At 35.5% G+C, this 12,216-nt stretch overlaps 1 protein-coding gene across 1 annotated transcript in view; it reads left to right on the top strand.

The window, feature by feature from the left end:
* LOC140151156 (uncharacterized) overlaps positions 1-11,915 on the top strand; it is a 36,760-nt gene extending 24,845 nt beyond the window's left edge. The window contains exons 12-17 of the mRNA XM_072173380.1: positions 1,518-1,589; positions 5,920-5,991; positions 6,324-6,395; positions 6,972-7,043; positions 7,698-7,781; positions 9,813-11,915. Coding sequence (XP_072029481.1) covers positions 1,518-1,589; positions 5,920-5,991; positions 6,324-6,395; positions 6,972-7,043; positions 7,698-7,781; positions 9,813-10,950 — 1,510 coding nt within the window. The 3' untranslated portion in view covers positions 10,951-11,915. The remainder of the gene's footprint in view (positions 1-1,517; positions 1,590-5,919; positions 5,992-6,323; positions 6,396-6,971; positions 7,044-7,697; positions 7,782-9,812) is intronic.
* The last annotated feature ends 301 nt before the right edge of the window (positions 11,916-12,216 follow it).

Raw genomic sequence — 12,216 nt, 5'->3', positions numbered from 1 at the left:
GAAATAGTAGTTGTAACACAATAGTTCTTAATTGGGCTTGGGAAATTTAAATGTATCTATTTAACATAATTTATAGTGCGTATACATAATGTATGATTTCAAAAAAATTTAATAACTACTGTCTGTTCAATTAGCTTAGATTCTTGAATTTTTAAGATATTTGAAAAAATAAAAACTTGTGGCTAAAGTCATCAAAGAAAAGTGTTAGCACAGCCTTAGACCTAACGTGATTTATACTTTTCAAATTCCAAAGTTCAATTTAAAACCCCATTTCTTTTCAATTTTGCCTCATTTTAGGCAGTTACTTGGGTTCACCGAAAGGGTTCGCGACCTTTTTACAAATCAAGTGGGACGGTCCATTCTCAACTTAGGGCATAGACCCTATCCAATTTAGCAAAACAATCTGTCCACCAATCTGTCCTGCCATTTCGTTCCGGTTATTGGATAGGTTCTATAGGTGATGATGGTCCATCGGTTTTTGTTACACGAAATTATATGGCGTGATTACGTTTTACGCATAACATTATTCTGAGCATTATTTTTTCCTAAACAATGACATTAAATTATGGATTTCGTTCTTGTTTCAACTGGTTTACAATGTAAATTGAGTTTTGTTTAATACCACAATTCCTTCCCAAGAATATCAGCATTCGCTTGACATTTTCAGATACAGTGACTTTACAAGAATTATTTTCTGTAACCTGATTGTTTAAAATCATATTTTCTTTAGTTTAAATTCAACAAACAAAACGTGAAATAACAAATTGAAAATAAATGTGAAGTTTTATAATACGTCTATAGGTCTACACCTTCTCAGACCCATTCTCAGACCCATTCGCACAATAAATAAATAAATAAATAAATAAATAAATAAATAAATAAATAAATAAATAAATAAATAAATAAATAAATATATAAATAAATAAATAAATAAATAAATAAATATATAAATAAATAAATAAATAAATAAATAATTGTGACTAACTTTGGAATTATAGAGGTCTATACTTTGAATTTGTAAATAAATAAATAAATAAATACGCAAAGAATGTATTTATATAAGCTGGGCCAATTTTAGAAAACCTTAGTTCATAAATAATAACGTAATGTTTCAACAGTAGTGTTTCAACACATCAATTAGGCATACTGGCAAATATTTTGCTGGACAATACTTCCTGCGTGATGATGCGGATGGTCAAATAAATACTATCTCTGCGCATTGTGATTTTCGTCCCCATTACTCTAAATGGATTGATTCAAAAAAGTTTACGGTACCCGACGTTCTACGGCTTTTTATAAAAATATCGCGGGAAAAGACCAAAATTGAAAAGAAATTGGGTTTTAAATTAAACTTTAGAATTTGAAAAGTATAAATCACGTTAGGTCTAAGGCTGTGCTAACACTTTTTTTTGATGACTTTGACCACATTTTTTTATTTTTTCAAATATCTTGAAAATTCAAGAATCTAAGCTAATTGAACAGACATTGTATTCATGTGAATTTATCTTCTCTTTTAGCGAATTAACAGGTGGAAACTTATCAATATTGTATCCTGGAGAATTCAAACAATTTATTTATCTGAAAACATTGTAAGTACATTGTTGGGAAAAGGTTAAACTATTTAAAGGGCATTGGACCTCTGCTATTAAAATACCAAAGGAATTACTTTTCCGACGATATAGTTCTTCTCAGGGACACCCTGTATCAGAGTGGAGTGTTGAGAAAGGTGAAAAGGCATTGGCTGTCGACCATTGCCCGAAATAGAGGCCCTGCATGAAATTATCGATTGGCTCCATACAAAGGATTTGAACCGGTGTCCTTCACCGTAGTTATGGCGGAGTGCAGTCCATTCAGTGAAAACCGTTAATGAGGACCCACAAAAATTCCTCGGGTCGCTGATAACGTTTCATGGAAAGGAACAAGAAATTTATGATTATGTCTATGCACAGCTCTATAGTAAATTAAATAATATTGACTCCACTTTAATTCGCAATGAGTACAAACTGGCAATATATATCCGTTACTGCCTCCCCTCCATGAGATTCTGTCTTACGGTGCATGACCTGACCCATTCTAATCTTGTGCTTTTAGACCGTATGTCCGGGCAGTATGTTAAGAAATGGTTTGGGATTCCAAAACATGGTGCAAATACTGCCCTGGTCCATATGTCCCGAGGGCTTAACATCCAGCGCATTTCTGATGTTTATCGCCAGGCTCATTCCGCATCATATAGTAGATCTAGGTGCAAAGCTGATGAAGTTACTAACCTGGCTCTTGACCTCAAGCTCAACAGAGAATCTACGTGGTCTCGTAAAATTTCCATAACCAACCAGTGTGAAAACGTTCATGCACTTGCTATTGGCGCCCGGGTCAACCCCCCTTGGAATAAGGTCCAACCTGATGTTAAAAAGATCCTGAAGGAAGAGACGGATAACCACTGGAAATCTGTAGTTGAGCCCCTCTTGAGCCAGGGGGAGTTTCCGAAACTGCTTGAAACATGTAATTCCGATCTGTCTTGGAAATCCATTATGTTTTCATTACCAAAGGGTGTGCTTAAATTTGCAATCAATGCCTCCATAGATTCCTTGCCATCATTCACCAATTTGAAAAGATGGGGAAAAAGGCTTATGGACAGCTGTCCCCTTTGTCAGGGAAAGGTACTCTCCTGCACATTTTAAATAATTGCCAAAATATGCTGGACAGGTATCTATGGAGACACAACAACCTCATCCGTATTTTTCTTTCCACATTTCAACAGTCGGAGGCATTTCGTAATTCTCATATTAAAATCTATGCCGATCTGGAAAATTATACCATAGGAGGGGGGACCATACCACCCAATATCATTTCCACGTCTCAAAAACCGGACATTGTGTTGAGTTGTCGGTACCATTTGAACCAAACATCAGTAAAGCTCATTACACCAAACTTGATCGCTATTCTTCCCTGGTTGCCGACATCACTAACGCCGGGTACTGTTGCTCACTTGTTGCTGTTGAAGTAGGCTCAAGAGGCTTCATTGACGCCGACAACAAGAATAGTCTGACTCGTCTGTCAAAAGATCTCAATCTTCCCACAAAGTATTCTGATCTCAAGACCCAGTTGATTAAATCGGCGCTAATGTCATCTTATTCCATTTTCATCGCCAGATATGAAACATCTTGGAATGTAAATGATATTCCTCAACTTATTCTTCCCGCCATGAGTATTTCCATTTTTGTTTATTTATTTAAATGTTTGTATTTTTGTCCTGCCTTGCCTGCAACCGGAATGGGTTGCAGTAGATCTGGGCTTTATATGTGTTTTTCTTTATGTTGAATAAAGATGATTTATATATATAATGTTATCAACCTATTTGATCGTAGTGCAGGGTTATGTGTGTGAGACGAACTGTCACGGTAGATTGCAATCATGCTTTTGTTGAATGCATTTGAGTAGTCCGCCATATTTACGGGATGATACGTCACATGCAAGGCCTCTATAGAAACATAAGTATTATTGATCACACCAAACCATACATAACTATTCGCCGTAGAAGTAGTGATGTTAAGTCGTGTTCACACGGTCGGACATAAGTGCCTTATTACCGATAATAAGTGACATATTACCGGTAATAGGGTTACCCCATATGAAATCAAGGAGGCGCCCCACCTGACCCCCTCAGATTTGCTTTATATTTTAGTCATATGTTGTACCTGTAAAAATATTAAAACCTGCAAATTTGAGGTCTGTAGCTCTTGCGGATTTTCTGTGGCAGCCATTTAAAGTTGGAGTAGGGGGGTCTAAATTTGGACCCAAAAGTTGCCCTTTAAATAAATTTCATCTTTGGGAGTCTGTGCCTTCTTTATAAAAAGAGAGAGAGGTCTGAGACTTTGTATACACACTAACTGCATGCCCAATTTGTCAAAAAATATAAAATAAAAAAATTCTGTAATTGCGCGTTGTGTCACGGGGTCATTAAATATGCAAGAAAAAATGCAAGGTTTTGTAAACTGGCAAGTTTAACCCCCTTAAATTCACATTTTTTGTCACATTAATTATTTTTTGTTATCACTGATGCTATATATAGGATAAATACAATGCATATCCAAAAATTTAAGGTCACAACTCATTTCGAACAGCGCCCTCACGAAGATGACATTTATTGTAAATTCAACATTTTCAGGGGGCCCAAAGTCGATGTGGTCCACTTTCAAAATTTATAAAACATCACTTTTATATAACTACTAGTCTTAAATTCCAACTTTGCTCAGTCCCAGTAATTGTATAGGTTGACTTCATATAAAACAACAAGCCCAAAGTTGACCATTTTCTTATGATTGCATGTAGTGCAAATGTGCCGAATTCGGAAGGCTTGAAAGTCAAATTGGCCCCAATATTGAAAATAAAATGAAATAAAAGTAAATAGGGCCAATAACTACGCATCTAGTCATTTATTTTCAATATTGTGGCCATTTTGACGTTTAAACCTTCCGAATTCGGCACATTTGCAGTACATGCAATCATAAGAAAATGGTCAACTTTTGGGCTTGTCGTTTTATATGAAGTCAACCTATAAAATTACTGGGATTGAGCAAAGTTGTAGTTTAAGAGTAGTAGTCATATAAAAGTGATGTTTTATAAATTTTGTAGGTTGACCACATCGACCTTGGGCCCCCTGAAAATGTTGAATTTGCATTAATTTTCATCTACACCAACTTTAAATGGCTACCATAGAAAATCTGTATATATTGAAAATGAAATGGAAATAAAAGTAAATAGGACCAATAACTACTCATCTAATCATTTATTTTTAATATTGTGGCCAATTTGACTTTCAAGCCTTCCGAATTCGGCACATTTGCACTACATGCAATCATAAGAAAATGGTCAACTTTGGGCTTGTTATTTTATATGAAGTCAACCTATACAATTACTGGGACTTACCAAAGTTGTAATTCAAGACTAGTAGTTATATAAAAGTGATGTTTTATAAATTTTGAAGGTGGACCACATCGACTTTGGGCCCCCTGAAAATGTTGAATTTGCAATAAATTTCTTCTTCGTGAGGGCGCTGTTCGAAATGTAAATGAGTTGTGACCTCAATTTTTTGGATATGCATTGTATTTATCCTATACATAGCATCAGTGATAACAAAAAATAATTAATCTGACAAAAAATGTGAATTTAAGGGGGCTAAACTTGCCAGTTTTCAAAAAATTACATTTTTTCTTTCATATTTAATGACCCCGTGACACAACGCGCAATTACAGATTTTTTTGATTTTTTATTTTTTGACAAATTGGGTATGCAATTAGTGTGTATACAAAGTTTCAGACCTCTCTTTCTTTTTATAAAGAAGGCACAGACTCCCAAAGATGAAATTTATTTAAAGGGCAACTTTTTGGTCCAAATTTAGACCCACCTACTCCAACTTTAAATGGCTGCCACAGAAAATCCGTAAGAGCTACAGACCTCAAATTTGCAGGTTTTAATATTTTTACAGGTACAACATTTGACTACAATATAAAGCAAATCTGAAGGGGTCAGGTGGGACGCCTCCTTGATTTCATATGGAGTGACCCAATAGTTACTTATTACCGGTAATAAGTGACTTATGTACGACCGTGTGAACAAGACTTTACAGGGTTAACTACCATAGCGATGGGTTTACACTGTTTTTAATGTATTGCTATGTACTAGACGTTACGCCGTTCCTCTGCATTCTGATTTTCAAGAACTTCAATAACAGGGACCTGGATCGTAATAGAATTATCACATCATGCTGATCACTCGCACCTGTAACTCGCAACTATAAATTAATAAAGCTTCTTGTAGCCACAACGAATATTTTCCTCAAAATAATAATTATAAAGATTCGAAGAATTTAACCGATTTTGCTGTTAATTTAACATACATTTCTCCTTCTGTTCCTTAAAGATCTTTGGAAGAAAACTCATTATTTGATATTGAAGCTCGGGCTTTTGATGGACTTGCCATGCTTGAATGGCTGTAAGTCAATTAAAATATCAAGTAAAAATAAACATTAAAGAATGAAAGTAAAATCAATTACATCAATTAAATCATAACTGGTAGAGTAAAATGTATTCAAGATTACAATAATTTCATCAACCATTATTCTATACGAGTGCAGTGGATTTTAATGAAATACCTTCATAAATTAGATTTTTATGATGATGATGATGATGATGATGATGATGATGATGATGATGATGATGATGATGATGATGATGATGATGACTATGATGATGAAGATCATGACGATAATAATGATGATGACGATAATGATGATTCCTAATCGTTATATTCAAATATCTATACAGAGATTTGTCACATAATCCAATTAAGGTGGTTCAATCAAACGTCTTTGAGCAACTCACTCACTTAAAGGAGCTGTAAGTATAATTCTGGAAATTGGATTGGGGCAAGCTGGGAATAGCCAAGACCTTTTCAGAAGGTGGAAGGGTGGGGTTGGGTATATTGAAAGGCAACTTTCAAGAGGGGGAAATTTGCCGAAAATTTTCAAAAAATGGCTAAAAAAGGACTAACAATCTTAAATATCAGGACTAGCAGCATGCCGTAGCGGAAGCAAGATTTCTTAAGGGGCCCCCTGGCTACGCCACTGATCAGCGCTGATACCAAGAATCCACATCGACACTCGAAGTAGTGTGTTCTCCATAAGACTGCCACAATTAAACAACGGGGAATGTGGCTCGAGAGTTGTAAATTTCACGGACCTATCGAAGTAATAGCAGAACTCGTGATGATCAACATACCTGTAAGAAAATAAATCATCTTAAGGGCTCGGTCACCTACCTTTGAACATACTAATAATCTAAAATATCAGGGCGACCAGAATCCCATTAAGTGAAGCAAGATTTCTTAAGGGGCCAGTGCCCCGCTGCCCCCTGGCTACGCTACTAATTAGAATAATAAAATCTTAATATTATGCGTTATTTTTCTCTTAATAGATTTTTAATGGACGTTCCACTGCGTACTATTAGTTCACGAGCTTTTATCGGGTTAAGTCATATGGAATTTCTGTAAGTATGCTGGTGACTAATTACAGGGTGATTTAAAATGAACTGTGCCCAAATTCAAAAATTAAAATAAAATACTTACCGACATTTAAATAATTTGTGTTTGTAAGCTGTAACAGGATAGTATGTTTCCTATTATTGGTAAAAAAATCATGTCTTTAACTCAAATGGTTTTGAAGAAAAGTACATTTTTATAAAACACACCAATTTTTTACTGCGGTAGAGAACACGGATAAACTTAATTCCATGTGTTGGTCTAAAAATGGGATGATAAATTGAAAATGCGATATCTTCTGACTAAAACCACTTATTATCAAAATTCAAAATTTCTACTACAGAACACTTATCACTGCTTTCTATAATAGTTTTTTGATATCATCAATCTCCGCAAATATATATTAAAAATGGGTAAAGTTGGGTACAGTTCATTTTAAATCACCCTGTACTGGATTATAAAGGGTGACATAGCATATATCTCAATAGACTCTCAATTAACCTTCTTGCCCAACTTTTTGAGAGAACAAACAAATGATTGAATTTTTGTTTTCGTAATGGAAATGCGAAAAATACACATCTTGATTTTTTTGGTCAAAGTACGAAGTACGATTATATATCTATAATATTAATTATACATACTTTGTTTTTTAATACTTGCAGTATACTAGTCACAGGCTTAGATACTGCGGACCAGTTGAATATAGAAAACGGTGCATTCGCCGGCCTTGATAGTCTCCAGAAATTGTAAGGAATCATGGTTATATTATTAGTTTTGTATTGTTTCTGTTTCGTGGTTGAACAGAACATGAACAGTGTACTTCGGTTTTATTTATAAATAGCGCTTTTATAAATACGCACGTGACCACCTCCGCGCTGCCATAATAGCTTGTAGGCAGTAAGTCTCGAAGTGACCTTCTACATTAGCGGATGGTATTCCTATACATTTGAATGCAAAGGCGGTACAACACGAGATTACTGTGCAGCAAAATTGTCTATTTTGTTCAACTTTGTGATAATATTGTCAACGTTTCCGTCGTTGAGTATTTTTTCCGTCGTCAAATACTTTCAAAACGTTGTATCTTGATAACATATTACAAATTCGGAATCCCCCCATGTGTAATAATTTTGTTATTCAATTAATACTTAAATTTGATGATATTTATCTACAGAGTTCCTATCCCTTTCTGTATAGTGGTCAATGCATGAGGATTTGGTCACGCTTGCTGGTCTTGGTATGTCGTGCCCATGAGTCACGTGCGTATTTATAAAAGCGCATTTGTAAAACAGGATCCATTTCAAGTGTCATAATGGAATGTTTTTTGTACTAATCTAGACACGGTCACCTTCAAAGAGAATGTGATTCTACTGGACATAGGCATGATAGGTGCAACCTGTTTTGGGGTGTTGTTTTTAATGATTGTGTTTTGCAAACTGAAATGCTACATTCATAACAGTTTGACATGTAAATTGACAACACATTAGTCTACCACTTCATATAATTTGTAAATATTTTAACATTTTTGTACAGTTGGGTACAGATAATTTTGACTCGCCCTGTATTTGAACAGGAATCGACCTATAGAAACTTTGGCACGTCACGAGGGTTGAGAACCAGATAGCCTTAACTCACTTTTTAGTCATTTTGAGAATTTGGTATAAAAATAATCACCAACACCCACAGATTCTTAAAACCATAAAGCTTTTAGGGATCTGCTATTAACGTTCACGTATTTTTCACGTATTGTTTGTGGGAGCTGAGAGTACACCAGACATATCGAATTGCATTCTGAATACGAGGAACATATCAATTTGTAAGCGCTCATTAGCAAAGTCATAGTTCATTGAATTTACAACCGTATAACAAAACAGGCGAAAATGGTAACTTTTTGCACAAGATTTGCAATTTAAAGAGAATTGGTCATTGCTCATTAAAATGAGGCTAGTATATGGACAATATAAGTTTGCTCTTTCATTTAATGACATAAAATTTGACAAATATTATAAGGAGCACTTGAGGTTTTGACTTTTAAAACCTACATTTTGGTCCAAAAAAATGTGCTTGGATAGGTAGTTTTCAACAGATTTAAAACATTCGCCTTGCTTTAACATTGAATCATCTGTGTTATCTGTTGACCTAATGGGGAAAAGAGTTTTTAAGGGGAAGTGTTAGCTTTCGTTAAATTTTTTTTTTTTTAATCTGATCGGATGAAGGGAACACTTGAGGTTTTGACAGAGGCATATTTTCCAGCTAGAAGCTCACACAGCTCTTACGATGCTATGCACTCAACCGTGTAGTGTAATCAAAGACTGTGTAGAGACAATTCACTGCTTGCTTGGAAGCTCTTAGACGAAGATGTGTGCTCAGGTGTATCGAGGTGGATACTGTGCATAGATTGTTTATAAGAGAATCATTTTTGTATACAAACCTTTCCATATTGTGTCCTTCTGATATCAAATCATTTTTGATTTTTTGAAATTCGCGATATAATACAAATTTTTATGATTAAAATTTGATATTTTTAAAATTTTTGATTTTAACAGTCCTCGAAGTAAACTTTATAAATCTAATATGTACTTAAAGTGTATGTAGCTGGGATGAAAAGTCGACCATCATATGAAAAGTTTGACCTTTCGTATTGAAGTTTCACAAAAGACCTGAAATATTGATTCCTCGTATTCAGAATACAATTGGTATGTCTGGTGTGCTCTCAGGTCCCACAAAAAATATTGTGCAAAGTTGGGGCCGAGCCATTGAGATCATTTATTTTCTTACAGGTATGTTGATCATCACGAGTTCTGCTGTTACTTCGATAGGTCCGTGAAATGTACAACTCTCGAGCCACATTCCCCGTTGTTTAATTGTGGCAGTCTTATGGAGAACACACTACTTCGAGTGTCGATGTGGATCCTTGGTATCAGCGCTGTTATCGGCAACTTCTTGGTGATTATTTTGCGAGGAAATCAACGAACTTCATCATTAAGTAATACTCAAAATAAGCAACGGTTATATATTACAAATTTGGCTATATCTGACTTTCAGATGGGTGTTTATATGTTGATTATAGCATCCGCTGATTTATATTATGGCGCGGATTATTTTGCTCATTCTGTGGAATGGCGAAATGGTTATCTGTGTAGATTAGCTGGATTTCTCGGTCTGTTGTCCAGCGAGACGTCGGTGATCTTCATTACAGTGATTAGCGTTGATAGATTTCTGTGTATAGTTTTCCCTTATAGCGATGGATTGAAATACACTGTCAAAACGGCGAAAATGATTGTGGTATTTATTTGGTTATTTACGTTAATTTTGGCCGCTATACCGATTTCAATTGCAGGGCCAGATTCAGACTTTTATGATTTATCTGATGTGTGCATCGGACTGCCACTCATTACAAGACCAGCAAGTTTCATATTTGAAGATAGCGGACTCGATAACCAGATGACATTTGACCTTCCTGTACCCCAAACATCCAAACCTGCGTGGTACTTTTCTATTGGAATATTTCTCGGCTTCAATCTTGTGTGTTTTGCAATTATCTTTGTTTGTTATCTAACAATATTCATTTATATCAGAAAAGCAAGTCAAAAGTTAAACTTAAAGAAAAAGCTTCATGATGACATAAAGGTTGCCACACGGATGGCGGTGGTAGTAGGTACCGATTTCATCTGTTGGTTTCCGGTGATAATAATGGGACTTTTATCACAAACAGGTGCCGTTGTAATCCCACTTGAGGCATACGTATGGTCAGTCGTCTTTATCCTACCAATAAACTCTTCACTCAATCCGTATTTGTACTCTATTGCGACCATTATATCGGATAGACGGAATAAAATGGTATCAGAAAGTCGCAATTCAGTGGTAGAGTTACGCGGAAGTAGAGATCTGATGCAGGATGGAAAAGAATCGAATTAAATCAATGTATATTTTAACAAGTTAACCAAAGAATATGATTAATGATCAGGATAAATATAAATATTTGACTGCACCTGCAAGTACAGGCTTGATATTAAGTATGGAATATTTTGTTGCTAAATTCCAAGACTGGTCTGGGAGGGATCTGCATAAACCGCAAGGTCTAAATATTATAGCCATAATGTGTGATTTGCTTCACAGCGACGCCCTAAATTTTACTAAGATTTCTACTTTTTGCATAATTATAATCCCCAGTGGTGTAAATACCACGTAAAAGACTAAGCCTGAAGTGCTTTAATAACAGTAAAATTTAAGTTTTTATATTAAAACCGGGGATGCCCGGTTTTATTCAGAGTTCACCGATCGAATGCTTGCTAACATGTCCCGCGGATGTCAGCTTATGTGTACACACGTCGCGCGCGATGCTCCGTGCAGTATTACATGCAATTCACACATTATGGGATGGCTTTAATTGGGGTGTGTCGGGAGATGGTGTAAAATAATTATTTGATAGAACATGTGCTTTCCAAGAGTTTACATTATGGTGGTCATAATGTAGTGAATTTGCCTAAAATGGCGGATTTAGGAAGATTGAATTTGAGCTTTGCGGGAGACACAATTTCGGAATTTATGCAACATTGTTCTGTTATTATCAAATTTATTGGGAACTGAATTGAAATTTCCTAAAACAATTGTTACTCGTCAGAGCCGAAGTACGCTTGCAATGTACCAATTTTTTTTTTGAAAATGGAAGAAGCTTAAAAATATGGTTCTTACAAGAGGTACCTACTCAGAAAGTTTGAATGGCCCCCTGGGGTGAAATGTTATAAACTTACGGTACAAAAACAACTGCGCGGATCCCTGGTTGTCCATTGTAGTCACGCTGTTTCTTTGTGTACAGTAAGTTTATAACATTTGGCCCCAGGGGACCATTCAAACTTTCTGGGTGTGTACCACTTTTAAGAATTTTTTTAAGCTCTTCCCACTTACAAAACTGATATATTACAAGTGCATTTCAGTTCTGACGAACACTTATTGGTATTTAGGTTCAGTAAATATCACCTCAAACCTCAATAAATAATATCAGAATAATGTTGCTCTCATTCAGAAATTTTACCCCCGAAAAAATCAAATTCAGTCTCCTTAAGTCTTAATTCGCTAGATTATGAGAGCCACACTGGAAAGCACATTCTCTATCAAACAATTATTTTACACCATTTTTATGCGGCTTATGCAGTTCCTTCCAGACCAGTCATAGTGCAGTTA

This window comes from Amphiura filiformis, chromosome 4 (genome assembly GCF_039555335.1).
Source record: "Amphiura filiformis chromosome 4, Afil_fr2py, whole genome shotgun sequence".
Taxonomy (NCBI): Eukaryota; Metazoa; Echinodermata; class Ophiuroidea; order Amphilepidida; family Amphiuridae; genus Amphiura; species Amphiura filiformis.
This window is presented reverse-complemented; position numbering and strand designations above follow the sequence as displayed.